The following is a 21,476-nucleotide window of genomic DNA, read 5'->3' on the forward strand; positions in this document are numbered from 1 at the left end:
TAAAGATTTTTCAACAGTGGCCCATACTTATCAGTCTTCCTCTAACCAACTATGGGATACTTTATTCAGCTGAAAGCAGGATTCACTATAGAAGGGGTTTAGGTCATTTAAGGTAAATTCTCCGATACGACGAGGTCGTTCATGCGTTTTGTGCTGCCCAGTGTCAGGTCAGTTGAGGTCATGCTTCCGTGAAGAAAGGGTGAACATTTTAAGTTTTCTTCAATTAACTGCTTTGCTTTTAAGACGTCCTTTGGTCTCGCGTTAGAGTAAAATCCGCATTCTCTTTACGTCGAAGCAGGAATTCATGTTGAAAGAATCGCAAAGAGAAGTGGGCTGCTTCCCATACGGAGCAACAGTTCAGTGTGTTCAAGTTTTATATTCTAAAGTCGTCCCTCGATTGACGCGACGTTGGAAGATTAAAGACCTCTCACTGTCCTCCATGTTCACCTCGCAACATTTTCACTTACATTAAATTACATACAGAGACTATTACATTAACGAGGCTTTAGTAAACAGAGGATTATATTTCTTTGTTGTTTAAAAGAAAGTCATAAGCACTTCTATAGCTTACGAGTTCATGATGTCATTTTGAACAGTACTTGATAGTGTTTTGTAGCATTATGAAGATTGCCATCGTTCATCTTTGTTACTTAAAGCTTTGATCTTTCTCTTTCAGGTAAAATGAGTGAAATGGTGATACAACACCTCAGGGTAAATCACAGTAAGTCTGAGAACATAAACAGTTGTGTAAAGAGCCAAGTAAAAATATCACACAACGCCCATTTCATCTATATTTTAAGTTACACAGAAACATCATTTTTCTAGTATGTTTTATCACATATCTATCACAATCACTCCATCTACATTTTAAGTCATACAAGACATTATTTCTCTAGTTAGTATTATTACATATTTTATCGCATATTTTTATCACACCCACCCGCCACACATCTTTTTAAAGATGCTCAAATACGCTTAATCTTCTTTGCTGGCTAACCTCCACTAAAAACAAGAAAAAACAAACATGTTACCCGTATGGTCTACCATACTCGTATCTCCTTTCTACTGCCCTCCTTTCCAGCCTCTGTCACTTAAAACAACTGATAGTTTCAGCGCTCACTACATGGTTACTAAGTCTATTCCATTCGTTTACCACCCTATTAGTAAACCAATTCTTGCCCATTTCCTTCTTAAATCATATAGGACTTCATGAATGTGTGCATACATACATACATACATACATACATACAGTGTTAAACTCGCATGTCTTTAAGTGAATGAGTGACGAAGGCTAGATTAAGAGAGGATTTTTTTTTATACTTAATACTCGCCTATTAAGTAACAAGCCTAAATTAAGGCGCACAGAAACGAGGGACCAAAACAAGTTCTTACACTCGATGTATGTAACGAGAAAATAAAAATAAAAACAAAGGACGCAATGTAGAGAGTGAGACTGAAGGTGTGGCCGAACAGAAGACGTCGGTCGACCCTTGAGAGTTGATTCGAGTTTCGTGGGTTGTCTGGAAGAACAGCGACGCCCTCAAGTACAGGAACGACAGCAGCAACAGCTACGATATTGTAGGCAACAGCTGCAAGAGCAGTAGCTGTAGCTATGGACGAGTCGTTGGAGGGTCGTTGGCAGAGTCGTTGGCGAGTTGCGGGGGAGTCGCTGCGGTGAGGCGTGGACGAGTCGTTGGGGACCTACAGGGGAGCACGTCGTGCCTTCCCGACATTTGGGTTTTACAGTCTGGTCGCGTATTGGTATTTCATAAGCTTATTCAATTCGTGGCGCTAAAGCTCGGTTCACGTGAGCAATGTTTCGGCACCAAATTCCCGTTTTCTCGGCAGCTTTTTCCTGCTTTGCTTGCGTGAACTGCGGCTCACATGGGCAAATCGAGAACAAGCTCCCGAGAAAACAGGAACTTAGTACTGAAACATTGATCGTGTGAACATACATTCATATATACATAATACATACATATATACAGTAAATGCATGCATACACACACATATATATAGTACATATATACAGCAAATGCATACACACACATATATATAGTACATATATACAGCAAATGCATACACACACACACACGCACACACATACGTAATATATTTACGTACATATATAGATCCCTACATATTTCCTACAATATTTTTTGAAGCGCACGAATTTTGCTATTCTGTTTTGCCAAATGATTCAACATCAATGGAAAATGTCATCACCATGCTTGTCCAAGCCACTTCTATGACGAGCACACACACACACACACGCACGCGCGCACACACACACACACACACACACACACACACTTACACATACACACGTACACACACACGTACACACACACACGTACACACACACACACACACACGTACACACACACACACACGTACACACACACACGTACACACACACACACACGTACACACACACACACACGTACACACACACACACACACACACACACGTACACACGTACACACACACACACACGTACACACGTACACACACACACACACGTACACACACACACACACACGTACACACACACACACACACACACACACACACACACACACACGAACACACACACACACACACACACACACACACAAACACACACATACACGTACACACGGACACATACACACGTACACACGGACACATACACACGTACACATACACACGTACACACGGACACATACACATACACACGTTCACATTCACACCACGATCTGACTCACATACGCTCTGTTATAGTGTGAATCCTTTCGTTGCGAGGAAAAGTTCCCTCAAGTGACTAGAACCATTTGGCGTTGGCCAGGACAAACAATTTAATCATGAGTGACAATGAATAGGTCATTCGGGAGTAGGATTAACCTTTTTATTTGTACAGTTAGTTAACCTTAGATGAATTGAATCGTTTGATAGAGGAGAGTAAATCCAGAAACAGACTTGTCTTGAAGGAATGCCACGTTTGTAATAGAATAAGGAAATCACATCTTCAGCCAAAACTTGTTTGTGTTGAAAGCTTTATAGGTCGAAGAGTACAAATGTGTTCTGTTCCTGTTCAATAGAATATAATAACAAATAAGTCCGATTCAACTAGGTCCTGTGGGTCGAATAACACAGATGTGTTCTGTTTCTATTCAACAGAACATCATAACAAATAACTCTGACTCAACTAAGTCTTATGGGTCGAGCAGTACAAATGTTCTATTTATGTTCTATAAACTATTAACTTCGACTCTACGAAGTCTTACATTTCACGCAGTACAAATTTGTTCTATTTCTATTCTGCAAAACATAACATATGTTCAACTCGGCAGCAAAGGCTGCAACGCTTTGAAACTGGAGATGACATATGAAATGATAACGAAAGTGTTTGTCACGTAACCTAAGACGATATGAACATTGTGTAAGACATCCTATATCTCTTGGGGCAAAATAGAATTGAAACTGAAAGTAGAATAAACGAGATGTACAACAAGTTTTTGGAATACCAATACATAGTAATACAGCAAAATTGCAAACCTGAATTTCACGACCACGGATAAGAAACAAGAGTAAAAATGGATCAAGGGCATAGGGCTACGCAGACTGAAAATGTATTTTACTGATGATTTTTATGCGTGAAACCACAAATCTACACGTTAACAAAGTTCTGAAAACTCGAAACTTGCGTAAAGATAAAGCAAGAACCAGAAAATGCGTCCATGAACTTGAAACAGAGTTAGCGGGAGAGACAAAAATAAACGAATAAATGAATAAATTCAAACATGGTAGAAGAATGTATATTCACGGGGAGCTGAAATGTGAAACTAGGTCATACAATTCTTAGAGGTAATAGCAACAAAAATGTGAAATAATTTTCCAAGTCTATAAAAAATCACAATCTGTAGCAAAAGCACCAAAGTGTGCATGAACAACGCACTAGAAAAATAAAACTGGTAACAACAGTAAAGAAGAAAAATGTAGAGAAGCAACGAAGTCCATTGTTTACGTGAAGAGGAGTGAAGGTAATGACTAGCATCCGGCATTACGCGCCTGACTCGTAACGGGGAATCCCGTGGACTTGAGGGCATGACAACTCAAACCTGGTCTTGGGAGAAAAAAATTACGGTAACAATACCTGCTTAAGCTAAGCTAAGCTAACCTAACCTAACCAAACCTAACCTAACAATACCTATTTAAGCTAAACTAAGCTAAGCTAACCTAACCTAACGTAACCTAACAATACCTATTTAAGCTAAGCTAACGTAACCTAACCTAACAATACCTATTTAAGCTAAGCTAACCTAACCTAACCTAACCTAACAATACCTATTTAAGCTAAGCTAACCTAACAATACCCGCTTAAGCTAAGCTAACCTAACAATACCTGCTTAATCTAACCTAACTTAACAATACCTGCTTAAGCTAACCTAACGTAACCTAACAATACCTATTTAAGCTAAGCTAACGTAACCTAACCTAACAATACCTATTTAAGCTAAGCTAACCTAACCTAACCTAACCTAACAATACCTATTTAAGCTAAGCTAACCTAACAATACCCGCTTAAGCTAAGCTAACCTAACAATACCTATTTAAGCTAAGCTAACCTAACCTAACCTAACCTAACAATACCTATTTAAGCTAAGCTAACCTAACAATACCCGCTTAAGCTCAGCTAACCTAACAATACCTGCTTAATCTAACCTGACCTAACCTATCCTATCCTAACCTAACTTAGCCTAAATCTATCCTTACCTAACCTTCCTAACCTATTTATCTACCTAACCTCCCTAACCTATTTATCTAGCCAACCTTCCTCACCATTTTACCTAACTACTTACCTACACATCCTAAAAATCTTATGAGGAAAGATTTCATCTCCTCTGAGAACGAGGATTTCGAACAGAATTCTCTCAGACGTCCTTCATGTAGAAGTGTAGACATTCTAACCTAACTCATGAAATATCAGAACTATGCAGATGCATCCTTTGATATTACTAAATCCATACAATCTTAATGACAAGAAAGTACCCCAATGATTAAGGACCTACTGTATAAAGACATATATCAGACACTCAACAACGAAAACTACATTTGCATATTTTTGATAAGTTCCGGGTTCGTATGAATGCTCGCAGTGGAACACCTCTTATAAACAGAAACACCACGTCAAGAAGAAACTGCAATTGAACAACCATTCGACATTATTATATAAAAGTGACTACGTACCTGTTCGTTGTGACCAAGAAATATTGTTCAGGACTACTATTTTCCCAGCGCTTCTATCCCTGTGGACTAAGATCGAAGCAAAGGGTCTATTGGGCCGTTGGTTTCTTGTGGCTTGTTAAAAAAAAAAAAAAAAATCTGGGTTGCACCATCTCACATTGCTGAGGACCTGTAAATTGAAAATGATTATTGAAAGGATGGCTGGCAGACACTTTATCAAAAGTTTCATCCTTTTGATTGATGAATTGCACGTCACTGGTTGAGCAAGAATGATTTTCCGAAAACGGTGGAGCATATTAAGATAACGTAATGAAAATCTAAACAAAGATAAAAAAAAAATAAATAAACTACGAATGCAGTAGAGCAAAAATAGAACAAGATAAACAAATCAGATTATATAATAGGATACGATCAAGTAAAACAAGATTAAAAAGAAAATACGAGATAAGACACCATAATGAAAAAAACATAGATGAAAATTAAATCGAAATAGATAAAAAATATTTACGAGGTATATGACTACGATTAATTCGACGTGAATACCTTACTTGGGTCACGTTACAACATAATCGCTTATTACGCTGTCACATGATAAGTCTAATACATAGTGGATCTAATCCATAATGAACCTGCTACTGGCCAGTGAACCCGGCTATTACATTCTTTTATGATCAAGGCGTGAACGTAGGGCACGAGAAGACAGTGAAAGGGAAAATGTGTGTGTGTGTGTGTGTGTGTGTGTATGTGAGAGAGAGAGAGAATGTGTGGATGTGTGCGTACGTGTGTGAATGTGTGTGTGTGTGTGTGTGTGTGTGTATGAGAATGTGTGTTTGTGTGTGTGTGTGTGTGTGAGAGAGAGTGTGTGAATGTATGCGTACGTGTCTGAATGTGTGTGTGTGTGTTTGTGTGAGTATATGTGTGCGTGTGTGAGTATCTATGTGTATATATATATATATATATATAAATATATGTATATATATATATGTGTTTGTGTGTGAGTATATGTGTGCGTGTGAGTATATATATATGTGTGTGTGTGTGTGTATATATATATATATGTGTGTTTGTGTGTGTGTGTGTGTGTATATATGTGTGTGTGTGCGTGAGAGTATATATATGTGTGTGTGTGTGTGTCTGTATGTATGTGTGTATGTATGCATGTGTGGGTGGGTTGGTTGGTTGGTTGTGGGTGTGGGTGTTACGCGTGTAAAAATTTTCTGCCGTATTTACATTTTCAGGGCCCTCCACTGACAGTGATTTGTATACACTCAATTGTATTTTTATGGTATAGAAATTAACCCGTAATATCTCGTCTATATCTTGTCGCTGAAATGGAATGCCATTCTCAGCTAGATTGCTCCCATGAGCGCTTTGATTATAATTGAAAAGAGGGAGCGAATTGCTGCTTTTCCCCTGGAAAATGGAAACGCCCCCGTGCATATATTCACACACATGGACACACGCGCACGCCCACGCCCCACCCCCACACACGCACGCACGCAGTTTGGTAGAGTTCTCGGCTGCCACTACGTCGGTCCGGGTTCGAATCCCGCCCAGGGCTGAAATTATTTCAGTATCGCTGCGCTGCGAGTCGTTGATCCAATTCTCACGGGCGGGGAGTTGGGTGTGTGTGTGTGCATGTAAACTTACAGCATTACACATAGATCGGTCATATATAAGCTCTTGAGCTCTCTTCCGGGAGGGAAATACTTGTCGAGCACGAGTCCAACACGTGGTCCAAGACTAAGGTGAAAAACACACACACACACACACACACACACACACACACACACACACACACACACACACACACACAGTCCTTAAATTTGGTTTTTTAATATTTAAATCATAAGTGTACTCTATTTGTCATAGGTATGTTATATTTTTATCATTCTTAGATCATTTCTAAAATTGAATATAATTTGAGAGATTTTTAGTATCCCTATTGTTCACGGTTGCCATAACACATCATAATGCTATATTTCGTTTGTTTTGTTATGTGTGTGAAGAGAGCGATGATGATGGATTGTGTATATTTTACTTTTATTTTATTATTATTATGACATCAAGCATTCATCTGAAATGTGACAAAAGCGAGTTTTTTGGACCTGCTTCAGGTCCTTGAGAGTGAGACTCTATGCAAAGTGGGGATCCCACGCCATGAGGCACTTTGCTGCGACCGAAGCCGTCACCTTTGTCCTGAGTGTTCTTGAACTGATGGGGAAGGTAACCAGCAGTCACTGGTGGGATTCGGAAAAACCGCAGAACTCGAACCCACAAACGAGCGAATGCAAAGCCAACACATGATTACGTCATCAGAGACTGTAATGAGTCGGAAAGTACTACAAAACTTAAAAGATGCGAGAGATGTGACTAGAAAACTGACAAAGGTGTTTTTAACGAAACAAAAAACGAAATAGATATTTTATAGCAAATCATTTTATGCAAATGTGAATTATGGACATCGTCACGGACGAGGAAAAGGCTAGACAGGTGGACAAGGGAGGTGAAAAGGAGAGGAAGATTGCGGTCTCACACAACCATTGACTGTAGATCATCGTCTTCTCTTTCACATATTGGGCAAATACTTATAAAAATAGATACGTCATATACTGTATATGTATATATATATATATGTATATAATATATATATATATATATATATATATATATATATGTCTATGTCTATGTCTGAGTGCGTTAGGGCGTCGTTACTTGCAACGAAGGTCGAGGGGAGGGCGTTTCGAACCCTGCCTTCGGCGAAGTTGAACCATGGGCATGGTTTATTAAATTCCACGCTACAAAGTCCTCTGTAAAGGGCAACGCCCTAGTCTTCCGATAGAGGGGAGTTTGTGACGTTAAACCACACACACACACACACACACACACACACACACACACACACACACACACACACACACACACACACACACACACACCCATATATATATATATATATATATATATATATATATATATATATATATATATATATATATATATAGTACATGTATATAACACCCAAATTCACCCACACATGTCCACATAGATATGAATATACATATGAATATATATATATATATATATATATATATATAATATAGAGTGCATGTATATAACACACAAATACACCCACACATGTCCACATAGATATGAATATACATATTCATATATATATAATATATATATATATATATATATATATATATATATAATGTATATATATAATATATATATATTATATATATATATATATATATATATATATAATACACGAATTTTTGCAGTATCAAAAGGGATTGCCTAACCTTACCACGTTTGTGATATTATGTATTGTTATCCCTGTTATGTAGGTAATTCACGCGGACTCTTCGTTTTGACACATTCCTGTCCCAGTTTGCCATCCTGTCCCTCCTGTTACTTCTTCCTTAAGTCCTCCGCTTTCACGCTTCGTTTCCTCTGCTAACACGGCTTCGTCTGCAGCCGCCATGGCAATCAATAAGGCTACACTCCGACGTCATACCCGCCTTGGCTATCTGGAGGCTCTGAGAGCGAGACAGTCTGTTATCGCCAAGCATCTGTCCGCCAGTCCAAGAGGTCTGCATGCTTTCGAGATGAGATAAAAAACAAGAAACAGAAGAGAGGTTGCACGTTCTGTGATCGCTAAAAAAAGAAAAATAGCGCTCATCACAATGGTTAAGAATCTAAGAGGTTTTCGAAGACCCGTGTATTAGTGCAAAAAGAAGAAGAAGAAGAAGAAGAAAAAAAGAGAGAGACGGCTTTGGAACGAAATTGCTCAGAGGTGAAAGGCGTGCAACCTACGAGGCAACTCGCAGTCTAGGGGAAATGACCACCAGACACACAACAGCCTTGCCAAGGCGCCGTCGGGGCTGGATCCGGCCTCTCTGGAAAGGCGAGACGAGCCTGGATAGTCCCAAAGCTCAGACAAGGACACTGTGCATGTCTCTGATTAGTGGGAGGTGATGGCAGGTCGGAACTCTGCGGTTTGTGGCCTCTTTTGCGTCTTGGGTGTCCGAATGGAAGTGATTGATTGGGGGGCGGAGGATTTTGCTTTCAGCGGCGGGGGTGGGGGATCACGGCGGGATTGTGGGTTTCGGGAGAGACTGGGAAATCACCTGCACATACGGACGCTCGACGTAACACACGGGCTCTCCCGCATCCACCCACGTTCCCACACCTACACAAATGTTTAGATACATTGTTGTTCTCGTTTATCTAAATCTCAAAGGACTTGTTTGAAGACGGGTTGGACTCTTTTAACCTTTGGAAGAAAGTACAAAAATGAATGCGAACAGAAAATCAGAGAGGAGATACGAATAACGGATGAACGAGAGGACGGGAAGAAAGCGAGGGGAACTGGATGGAGACAGACAGACAGACAGACATGTACAAAGACAAAGGGCGACGACAAGAAGTAGAGAGTATGAGGCGGGTAGAAAAAGTGGCGGGAAGGTAGAGAATCCTTACGTACGTAAGTTTTTTTTGTTTGTGTGTGCGTGCGTGTGTGTGCATGTGTGCGCGCGAGATGGATACAGAGAGAAAGAGAAATAAAGAGTTATAAATAGAGAGGTAGAGAGATATATATATAGAGAGAGAATTGTAGATAGAGGGAGAAAGAGAGGGAGAGAGAGATAGAGAGGGAGAGAGAGAGAGAGATAGGTAGAGAGAGAGAGAGAGGGAAAGAAGGAGAGAGAAGAGAATTGAATTGAATTGAATTGAATTGAAATGGATGGAAAACTTTTAGTGAGCTGAAAGAATAAAGAAGGGACCAAGAGAAGTTATAAACGAAATCATAATAATGTAATGACTTCGAAGGCTATTCTTCATAATTTCTTGTGTCAAGAACATCTCAACTCAATAAAGAAAATGAACAATTATATAAGGTATATCAGCCGTCATGCATATAAACTTAGCTATAATTTCAGGCTACGATACAAGAATATTGTCAAAATACTGATGTTTAGAATACTGATACTAAGAATAAGGTTATTAATAATACTGATTAAGAATATTGATTTTAAGAATACTGTTACTAAGAATGCTGATATTAAGAAGACTTACATTAAGAATACTAATATTAAGAATATTGACATTAAGAATATTGATATTTAGAATACTGACAAAAAATACTGATACTAAGAATACTGGTATTAAGAAAAATGACCATAAGAATACCGATGTTGATAATACTGAGATAAAGAAGTATTAAGAATACAGATATTAAGAATACTGACATTAAGAAAACTTGTATTAAGAATACTAATACTAAGAATATTGTTGAGAATACTGATGATGGTAAAGGCGGTGAATGAAGAGAAATGAACAGAAAATAATTTAAATCTGGAAAGGGTACAGCGTTCCATTACGTTGCTGAAAATTTAATCTTTCCAGTTTACAAAAACCTTGAGTTCTCATATATATGATAGTTATTGCGGGAGTTTATTTTTTATTTTTGGCAAAACTGTTTCAAACTTCTTGCTAACATCTACAAGATAGTTAAGGAACATCGTTTCTCTTCTCTTACTTTTCAAAGGATTGCAAAGGAGGAGCATACTGACAGGAGACCCTTTGGTCCATAACTAGGTCGGATGTAAAAAAAACTGTAGTAATGATAAACAAAAATAATATATAAATAAAATAGACAAGGTTAAATTATAAAGAAATAAGCAAATAGTAAATAATAATAAATGGACAGATAATAATAACAATCAAATTGATAACAGACAAATAATAAAAAAGAAGCAACATAAGATAAATGAGGGATTACAACATTTTGCTTAGGTGTTTATCTAAACTAATCATAAGGCTTTGAACTGAAATACATTGTACTCCCTCTGGAGGAAGTTTATTCCATCCATTAACTACACGGTTGGCGAAGTTGTTTTTACCCACTTCAAAATTAAATCGATTTCCTGACAGTTTGAGACCATTGTTTCTTGTCTGATTTGCATTCAGTGTGACAATGTTGTCACTTTTGTTGTCAATTCCTTTTAGAATCTTAGACTTGTATCAAGTCACCTCTGAGTCTACGCTTCTTTAGGAAAAATAGATTTATGTGTTTTAGTCGATTTTTTGAATCGATTTTGTTGGTCGGAGTTATGGTTTTTCCAATCTGTCAATGCCTTTAATGAGATACGGTGACCATACTCAAACAGCATATTCCAAATATGGACGAGTTAACGATTTATATAGCTTGTTAATGAGAGATGGACTTTTGAAGTCAAAATATCGCGCAATTAGCCCTAGAATCTTGTTTGCATTCTCTTGTTTCCTTAAATCTTCACGTATCACATGAAAAAATATATATAGATTTATTTTTTCTGTCTAAAATATCTTATGGTAATAAGGGAAATCGACAGATTTTTTTTTTTTTTTCCAACTGGCCGAGTGAGTCACAGGCTCAGGGGGTTAGGGCGTCGTTATTTGCGGCAAAGGTTGAGGGGATGGCGGTTCGAACCCTGCCACTAGCGAAGTTGAACAAGGGCATGGTTCATTAATTTCCACGCTACAAAGTCCTCTGTGAGGGGCACCGTCCTGCCTTCCGATAGGGGGAGTTTGTGACGTTAAACCATATCATCATATCACATTGCTGTGTTAATATGAAGACCAAGCGTGCTTTACAAAGTTGAGATAAACCATATTCAACGGCAAGTTAAGGTCCCAGTTGTGGTCGCACCTCAATAATAGCTAAATTTCCTTGTGGGTAACTTTGCTAACGATGCTTTTGACGTATATAAAAAAAGCAAAGACGAAACAGATTGTAAAAGATGCAAAAGCTCTCAAGTACGATGTTGACATCTTCTGTAAACTTATAAGATCAATTAAGCTATAGGCTGAGGTAAGGAAAAAAACACAGATTTTCCTTTAGATCAGCAGTTCTTAACCTGGGGGGTCGTTTGGGATTTCTTAGAGGATCGCAAAGGATTCGGGAGAATAATATATTTTCATATGTTTGAATTAGACACTTGGGCTTTCGCCAAGTTTGGTGAGTGCAACACTAGTCACAAGTGCGGTGGCCTGCTGCACTAAACATATCAACCACGACCAGTGTTTTATCTTGCCTTTCCACAGAGGTTCACAGACTCAAAATTTATTATACGGGGGTTACGGTAATACCCTGAAGTTTCTGGGGGGGGGGTCATTGAATGAAAAAAGGTTAAGAACCACTGTTTTATATTATGTAAACACGTTTAGGAAATATAAATTTAGCGCGCGCGCACACACACACACACACACACACACACACACACACACACACACACACACACACACACACACACACGCATACATACATACATACATGCATTCACTTACAAATTTATCGCTCCTTCCGGAAGCAGCATAATTCCTGCAAAATTTTCGTCTGCAGAAATTTTGCTGAATAAAAGCTCGTTCAATTAATGATGGTCTGCAATATAAATGGACGAAAACATGTGGAAGCCCTTACTTACCTCAAGGGGGAATCTTGTTGCTCTTCTTGGTCGTAAATCTTAAAATGAATTATGCGATACTTGCTTATTCTCTGAATATGATGAAGGATTGCTTATTGATTGCAAGCATATCATTGGAAGATGAGAACGAAAATGTTTTTCTTCACGAATCTCGTTAATCAAACTTATCGAAAATCTGTATAGTCGCCCGCTTTATGACGTCATATCGGTGAACCCACAACGTGATTATGACATACTTATGACTATATACTTGTGTCAAAATGTATAAAGTGTAAAGAGAAGTTTCTGGTTTGCCATAATAAACTCGCTCAAGTGACTGAAGGACTTTACTGGGTTAAGAAATTAACCCTGTGACGTCAATCGTTATTTTTTCTTCAGAAGACACTAGGCAATTCCATACCCATTACGACTATCCATAAAGTTACATCTTCTGTTGCAACAGCCAATAGTTTCAGCGATTAAATCATGGTTACTAAGTCTAATCTCATTCATTGACCACAATGTTAATCTATATTCACTGTTAAAAACGGTATCACCTCTCAAAGTTTCACTATTCTATCAAATGCTTTTTTCCAAATCTATATATGCAATGTTTGTTTTTATTCCATTCCCATATTTTCTTTAGAACAATTTTCAAAGTAATTACTAAGCCTACCATTCCTCTTTCTTGGCTAAATCCCCATGGTGCCAGTCTTCCAAATTCTCCTCCGTAGTGTTCCTTAATCTTATTTCTAAAATTCTTTAACATACTTTCCCTACGTGTGAAAAAAGTGAAATCCTCCTATAATTTTCACATTCGCTTGTGTCCCTTTTTAGATATAGGGCATACGATAGTTGTTTACCAATCTTCTGGAGTGTTTTCCGTACTCCTTGCTTTATTAAAGATTTTCCTTAAACATTCTACTAATTCTGGCCTTCCTGACTTGAAAATATTGGCATTTCATCATCATCAGGCGCCTTTCCATTTTCCGTTTTCTTTAAAGTGCTTATAATTTACTCATTGCTTATATCTTCTATATCAATTTCCTGTTGTTGCCCTTCTTCCAGTTCTTCGTACTCGACTTCTATATTCAATAAGTCTTCATAATATTTTGACCATCTGTCTACAAATTTATTTGCCTCTAATATGATGTTTCAGTCCTTATCGTAGACCGCATATGTTGCGTCCACGTTACTTTTCTTGTAATTTTTTATATAATTTGCAATCATTTCTTTTTGTCTTTGCTATTCTCAATTAAATTATTTCCTATAGTAACCCACACATCTTTTTTTGCCTTTCTTTTCATTTTCTTACATACTCCCTTTCTTCCACGTATAATTTTTGTCCTAATTGTCTAGTTTTCATCCACTTCCTTCATGCTTTCTTTTTTGTTCCATATCCTACTCTGATTCCAACTAGCTCCCCTGTTACTTAGATTACATTTTCTTTTAAACATCTCCAATCTTCTTCCACATCTTGTTCAGAATTTTCATTCCCTGTTGTTGGTGCTTTCTCTATTTATTTCCTTAGTATTTCTTTGGCTTCTGCTTTTAGATATTAAATTTTTAATCTTTTCGTCTTCTAATTTGCTCTGCACTTTATCTGTATCCTGATTTTAGATCAAATGTTTCTGTAATCTGAGTCCAACGAGACCAATGGAATTGCTTTTACGTGAACAAACATATTTCTATTGTTTGTTACAAACGGATCAATCGTTGGCATATCTATGGACCGACGTTCTGCCTCGTCCCACTTGAACCATATCCACTTATGACTCTGTCTGAGTAAATAGAACGTATTCATTATTGATAGCCTACTTCTTACACAAAAATCTACTATTCTCATCCCTTCTGCATTTCTGTTTCCATGGCTAAACGTGCCCAGTACACTTTCTATCCCTTCTATTTCCATTCCCACGTGCCCATTCGAATTTCCAAGAATGATAACAATATTTCTTTTATTCATACTGTCATAGGTTTCTTGCAGCACGTTATAGAACCCTTCCTTCTCTTCCATACTTCTTTCTTACTGTCATCGCCGTCTGTTGTAGTGGCTGTCGTGAGGTACAGAGGTAAAGGAGGAAGTAATAATGTTACGCACCACGCTTGTCTTCTTTATTGGTGTGGTTTCTGTAAATCAATTCAACATTGTAATTTACATTCATAATCAAGCTATCAAAATAGCACTATATTCAACCATGACAAACCTCTATAATTCAATAATTATGCATGCCAAACTGTATGGTTCATACCATTATTTTCTTTCTTCTTCCGCCCCTTCAATATTCATCACTCTATACCTCCGTGATCCGTTCCGATTCTATCAAATCACGGATGTCACGAATTAACATAATGTCCACACTAACTTGTGGTTATATTACCAAATATTTCATAAGTCAAATAACACAGATAATAATTCACTCTGCTAATGCTTACCAATTATGCTTCCTATCACACACCCGAAGGTGTTGTCACTTTGACAACTAGACACAGAAAGAACAATACTTGTACGTTCCTCACGAAGAGGATGGGGCACTACTTTTTAGCGGAGGAATACCAAATTGAAAGGATCCACATTAAATATATATAAGTCACGTTCTACTCAACATTCTCCCTTTCATATGACTTCTTTAATTCTATTTCATTTTATAACATAGTTAATTATTCACTACAATACATCAACTTCGACAAAGACAATTTACATATATTGTACATACATAGTAACTGCCTGCGTACACACGTGATTATGATTGCCATTAGACTCTAGCCTCCTTTACATGTCATAGATATTTTCTCATATCCACCCAGACATAGTACTCTGTACTATACATACATCAAATATCGTAAACCATGATTCGTAATTAATTTTAGTAAATACCATTGTCAGTACACTTGAATATCATACAATTGGTGCTTAACACAGATCTAGCACCAGCCATGATTAGTAATTAACCTCGATACATATTATACTTTATCTGTAGAACATCATACATCAAATATTCTTATACATAGTGCAATCGGCACTCACACACCCTCCCCTTTGTGATCATCCAAGATCACAACATCAATGACGGGAGGTCATTTTTACACTGAGTCACCTTCTAATAATAGTATTAATTTAGAAATAGGTCGCTTATAAAGTTTCTTACCACGTATTATTTCTACTTGTCTAATCAGTCCATCTGTGCTTTTTATCACTTTCACAACTCTTGCCAATAACCAATGACTGCGTGGTGTGTTATTTTCTACCATTAAGACAATATCTCCTTCTTTGAGATTTCTATTAACTTTCAACCATTTCTGACGTTCTTGCAAACAAGGCAAATACTCCTTTTGCCATCTGCGCCAAAACTCTTTGGCTAAATGCTGTATCTGTTTCCACTTCCTTCTGCTCTCACAGATCATTTCTCCACCATCGAGTGTCACTACATAATTATCCAAATTAAGTAAAGAATTAGGAGTGATGGGACACAAATCGTTCACATCATTTGATACCACAGTCAGAGGTCGACTGTTGATTATACTCTCAACTTCACAAAAAAATGTACTCAAACTATCATCAGACAAGGTTTGTGAACCTATCACAACTTCTAACACTCGTCTGACTAATCCTATCATTCTTTCAAAAACACCACCATAATGAGAACCTCCAGGAGGAGTGAATACCCAGTCCACACCTCTCTTGGTTAATTCATTACCAATATGACGCATGATAAGATTGTCCTTCAATACCTTATTTGCTCCAATAAAATTTGTGCCGTGGTCACTAATCAATTTACTAACTGTACCCCTTCTGGACATAAACCTGGTAAATGCATTTATCATGCTTTCTGCCGTCAAATCATGTAAAATCTCTAGATGTATGGCTCTAATGGATAGACAAGTAAATAATATTCCATATCTCTTGACTCGAGATCGTGCTCTCTTCACAAAAAATGGCCCAAAGCAATCTACTCCAGTTACAAAAAATGGTTTCTGATTTACATTTGCTCTATCTACTGGCAAGGCTGCCATCTCCTGAGTGATCGTTGAACTCTTGAAGCGTCTACAACTAACACATTTAGATAATACTTTTCTTACAGCTGAATTACCCTTAATAACCCAGTATTTCTGTCTCAATTGATTTAATACTGCTTGCCTTCCCATGTGTCCTACTTTCATATGATAATGTTGAATGATTAAACTGGTCACATGATGTTCATGGGGAAGAATAATTGGATGTTTCATATCCAAGGGCAATTCTAGGTTAATTAATCTGCCTCCTACCCTGAGTATACCATTCAGTAACATAGGTTTAAGTTTCCTTATAGAACTGGAAAGATTAATAGGATCATTTTTGGATAAACAAACAATCTCCTTAGCAAAATAGCAGTTTTGTACAAATTTCATTACTCTTTCTTCAGCAACTTCCATTAATTGAACATTGAGTTCGATAATTGACACGCCTTTTCTTTGCAAATGTCTGACAAATAATATAAGATAACTACATGCTCTTAGCAACTTGAACCATGAAGAATAGTGACAAACTAGTCGTGACATTACATCAACTGTGTGACCTTGTATTGGTTTAACTTCAACTTTCATAACCCTCTTAATTTCAAGATTCGAAAAATCTTCCTTATTTATCTGCTGTTGAACTGGCCAGATCTCTTCATTTTGGGACAAGAAAGCAGGTCCTTCAGACCATCTACTGGTCTGTCTCATTCTAGTGACATCGTCAGCAGGATTATCCCTGCTGGAGACATACATCCAACATACATCCTCAGAGTTCTCTCGAATCTGAGACACTCGATTAGCTACAAAGGTTTTAAATCTTAAGTGATCATTATGCAAATATTTTAATACTGTAGTTGAATCTGTCCAAATATAAATCTGAGTTAACTTTAAAGGTAGTTCTCTCACTATCACACACTTCAATTTAATGGCTAGCGTGGCTGCCACCAATTCAAGTCTTGGAATTGTAATTGATTTTAAAGGTGCTACTTTAGCTTTTCCCAACATGAAGCTACACTGGATTGTACCATCAATATGTTTGTATCTTAAATATACCACTGAACCATATGCTATTTCACTAGAGTCACAAAATATGTGACACTCAATTGCCTCTACCTTTGACGTTATACCTTTCTTAGTACAACGATCAATACTATACAACTTGAGCTTATTTACTCTTGACATCCAAACATTTATTAATCCTTGATCTATTTCACTCAAAGTACAATCCCATCCAATGCCGTTTCTGAATAATTCTTGTAATAATACCCTTCCTTCAAGAACAACTGGTGCTACCATGCCCAGTGGGTCGTAAATTTTACCAATTACTGCTAGCAATTCTCTTTTTGTTCTAGGTATTTCATCAATGTTGATTGATATGCTCATCTCATCCTTGCCAAGAGACCAATTCAATCCTAATGTCTTTTGTACCACTTCTTCATCCTCAATGAACTTCTCAATATCATCACTACACTTATCTTTGAGTATATTCTTCAAAACTTCACGGGAATTACTATTGAACTTTGTCAAATTAAATCCACCTTTACTACAAAGATCTATCACATTATTACAATTGTCAATCAACTCATTAATGTCATCGGATGACACCAACATATCATCAACATAGAAGTTATTAAGAACTATTTCACTTACTGATTTATGAAACTGACTCCCGTGATCTTGCACAACTCGTTTTAAAGCATAATTTGCAATACTAGGGGAGCAACTAGCACCAAATGGATGAGAAGTCATCCTCAGTTTAACTATATCACTTCCTATGTGTCCATCCTTCCACCATAAGAAACGCAAGTAATCTCTATCATCTTTAGGCACTTTAACTTGATAATACATAGTTTCTATATCCGCAGTACATGCATATAGTCCTAATCTAAATCTCAAAAGGACACCTAACAAAAGATTGTTGATGTCAGGTCCTTGTCTCAACAAATCATTTAACGATAAGTCATTTACACGTGCTGCACAATCAAATACTACACGTACTTTATCCCTTTTTGTAGGATGTTGCACTCCAAAATGTGGAACATACCAAGCTTGTTGATTACTCACTTCATACTTAGGTACTTCTTCAGCGTACCCTTTCTCTAGTAAATTAGTCATAAATTGCTTATACTGCTGATGATATTCATGATCCTTAAACTTACGCTTCAATTGTTGAAGTCTTTTGACTGCCATAGGTTCACTGTTAGGAACTATCCTAGGTTTCTCTGTCATTGGTAAAGGGATCTCATACTTTCCATTATTCATTTGCCTACACCCAGACTCGACAAATTGTAACCATCTTCTATCCTCTATACTAGGTTCTACTGAATTCAGTGATGAATCTACAAACTCTCTATTATAAGATTCAATTAATTTCCTTTCTAAATAATTACCATCAACCTTTATCTTATTCACAGGAATTTCATGATTATTGTCTATTATTCTTCCACACAATATCCACCCTAAACGTGTTCTCACAGCATACGGATCTCCTGGTTTCTCTGCATGTACAACTTCCCAAGGTTCAGACGCCTCTGGGACATTAATACCTATCATGATTTCTATCTCTCCTTGGCTGTGATCAAATTCTAACTTCATCAAATGTTTCCACCTTTCTACATCATTCTTTCTGATATTATGACTGTGATTGAGAGGAAGTTTATTCACTGCAAATACAGGTGGTAATCTAATTTGGTTATTTCCTTCTATATCGGCTACTGACATCCCTTCAACATTTAGACAAGACATTCCTCTTGTACCTACAATTGTACTTACTTGTAGTGTAGTTGACTGATAATTCATGTCTGTCATTCCAAGCTTCTGCAATAAATTCTTAGTGCAAAATGTGACTGAGCTACCATTGTCAAGGTAACATCTGGTAGTAACAACTTTACCATTTAACTCTACTTGAACTGGGATAGCAGTAGTGTCTCCTACTGAATCTTTCAATTGACTGGATAATACTTGAATTCTAGAATCATCAACCTCATTAGTGACCGCTGGATTTGCCGTTACTTCTTTCCTTCCTTCAACCTTGAAATTCTCATTCATCCTATGCATGATTGTAAGATGTGAACCACCGCATTGTTCACAAGTACGAATTACTCTACATTGAAACGCCTTATGTCCTTTCCTTAAACACTTAAAGCAAAGTTCTAAATTGTAAGCTCTATTCAACTTCTCTTCATAACTTAACCATCTTAATTCTGGACATACATCAATAACATGTTCTTCCTGACATAACCAACAAGAAACTCTTGCTTTCTGTGTCACATTGACATGGACTCTTCCATCATAAGGTTCTATACCTTTCTTATAATTCGTCTTTCTATTTGAACTCCATGTGTTCGCTTCTACTTTCTTATCTCTAAATCCTCCCTTACTACTTCTCCCAAATGTTGGGTTACTCAATATTCTTACTTCTTTCTCTAGAAATCTGACTAAGTCTTTAATGTCCACTAGCTTCCCACTCTCAGCTACCTCGTCGACTAGTCTCCTCCATCTATCCTGTAAGTGTCTAGGTAATTTCTCAACCAACTGACGCAACGTCCTAAGATTTTGTAATTCTGAAATTCCATAATTAATACCCGATATAGCACTTATACATGAATTCAATTCAACGATGAAGTCGTCTAATGCCTCAACATTCTCTTCTTTAATTTCAGGCCAAGCTAGAACCTTATCTATGTGCATTAAAGCTATCCTTTCTTTATTACCGTATCTTTTGTTTAATTCACTTCTAGCTCTTTGATAACCCTCGTTTGTATCTAAATTCAAACACATTCTAACTATGTTGTGTGGTTTACCTTCAGTATATTGTTTTAGATATTGTAACTTTTCACTATCTGACACATGCTTGCTATCAATCAACATATCGAAATCTCTAATAAATTCAAAATATTTATCTAACTGACCATTGAATTTATGAATCACATGGACAGGCATCATGTTCTTTGTCATTAAAGTCGCAACCATGTCTCTATTTGTCTGTTGACTATCACTATTATTCTGATGTGTACTTCTGCAGTCACGAGGATCATTCTCTACATTACTATATACGTTATTGTCAAATTTACTCAAACTATCAAATTCTGCTATAGCCGATTCTAATTCTGTTTCCAACTCAAGCCTATCCTGTTCTAATTTTAATCTATGCATTTCCATTTCCAACTCTTGTTTCCTTTTCAACTTCTGTAATTTGATATCTAAGCTCGCCCTCTTAGCTATCACCTTACCTAATTGATTACCTATGTCACTATCCCCTACTTGAGACACACTATCTATTGGTTTCACTGTACCATCTGTTCCTTCTTCTACATGTGTTCTATTGAAAGCTAATAACTCCAGAATGACTTCGTCTGTTTCTAATTCCTCAGCTGTAATAAACTCCTGTATCCTATTCATAAGTTCTGCCTTATTGCCAGAACAAGTTTGATTCTTTGCCTTTAGATATGATTTTAGTTGATACACTGTAGCTTTATCCATTTTGTTCAATATAGAATATTCAAGGCTCACTCACACTAAATACAAATAAATGCAACTAGAAACTATACCTCATTTAAATTCCAAGTTCACTCATAATTACCTGTTATTCATCAATTTGTGTAACAATGTTAACTAACATGATGTCTACACTGGATCCCAACAATCTGTACACCTTATTATAGATAATATGTAGTAGAATAAACTAGAAAACTATGTTCAAAGACTACCTTGTGTTCTTCTCGTGATCAAAGCACTTAAACATTATAGTATTCACCACCAATTACATATCAATATCAAATACACCAAGGAATCTCATACTT

The 21,476-nt window shown here is 37.1% G+C and overlaps 1 protein-coding gene across 1 annotated transcript in view; it reads right to left on the bottom strand.

Moving 5' to 3' along the window:
- LOC143036297 (uncharacterized) overlaps positions 1–21,156 on the bottom strand; it is a 35,821-nt gene extending 14,665 nt beyond the window's left edge. Inside the window, exons 1-5 of the mRNA XM_076203546.1 lie at positions 15,828–21,156; positions 14,979–15,043; positions 12,700–12,770; positions 10,310–10,364; positions 1,436–1,701 (exon numbers count right to left, since the gene is read on the bottom strand). Of these exons, the coding sequence (XP_076059661.1) occupies positions 1,436–1,701; positions 10,310–10,364; positions 12,700–12,770; positions 14,979–15,043; positions 15,828–21,156 (5,786 nt within the window). The remainder of the gene's footprint in view (positions 1–1,435; positions 1,702–10,309; positions 10,365–12,699; positions 12,771–14,978; positions 15,044–15,827) is intronic.
- Positions 21,157–21,476: the final 320 nt, after the last annotated feature.

Source organism: Oratosquilla oratoria, chromosome 20 (assembly GCF_046742065.1).
Source record: "Oratosquilla oratoria isolate Oo_2021 chromosome 20, ASM4674206v1, whole genome shotgun sequence".
NCBI classification, from domain to species: Eukaryota; Metazoa; Arthropoda; class Malacostraca; order Stomatopoda; family Squillidae; genus Oratosquilla; species Oratosquilla oratoria.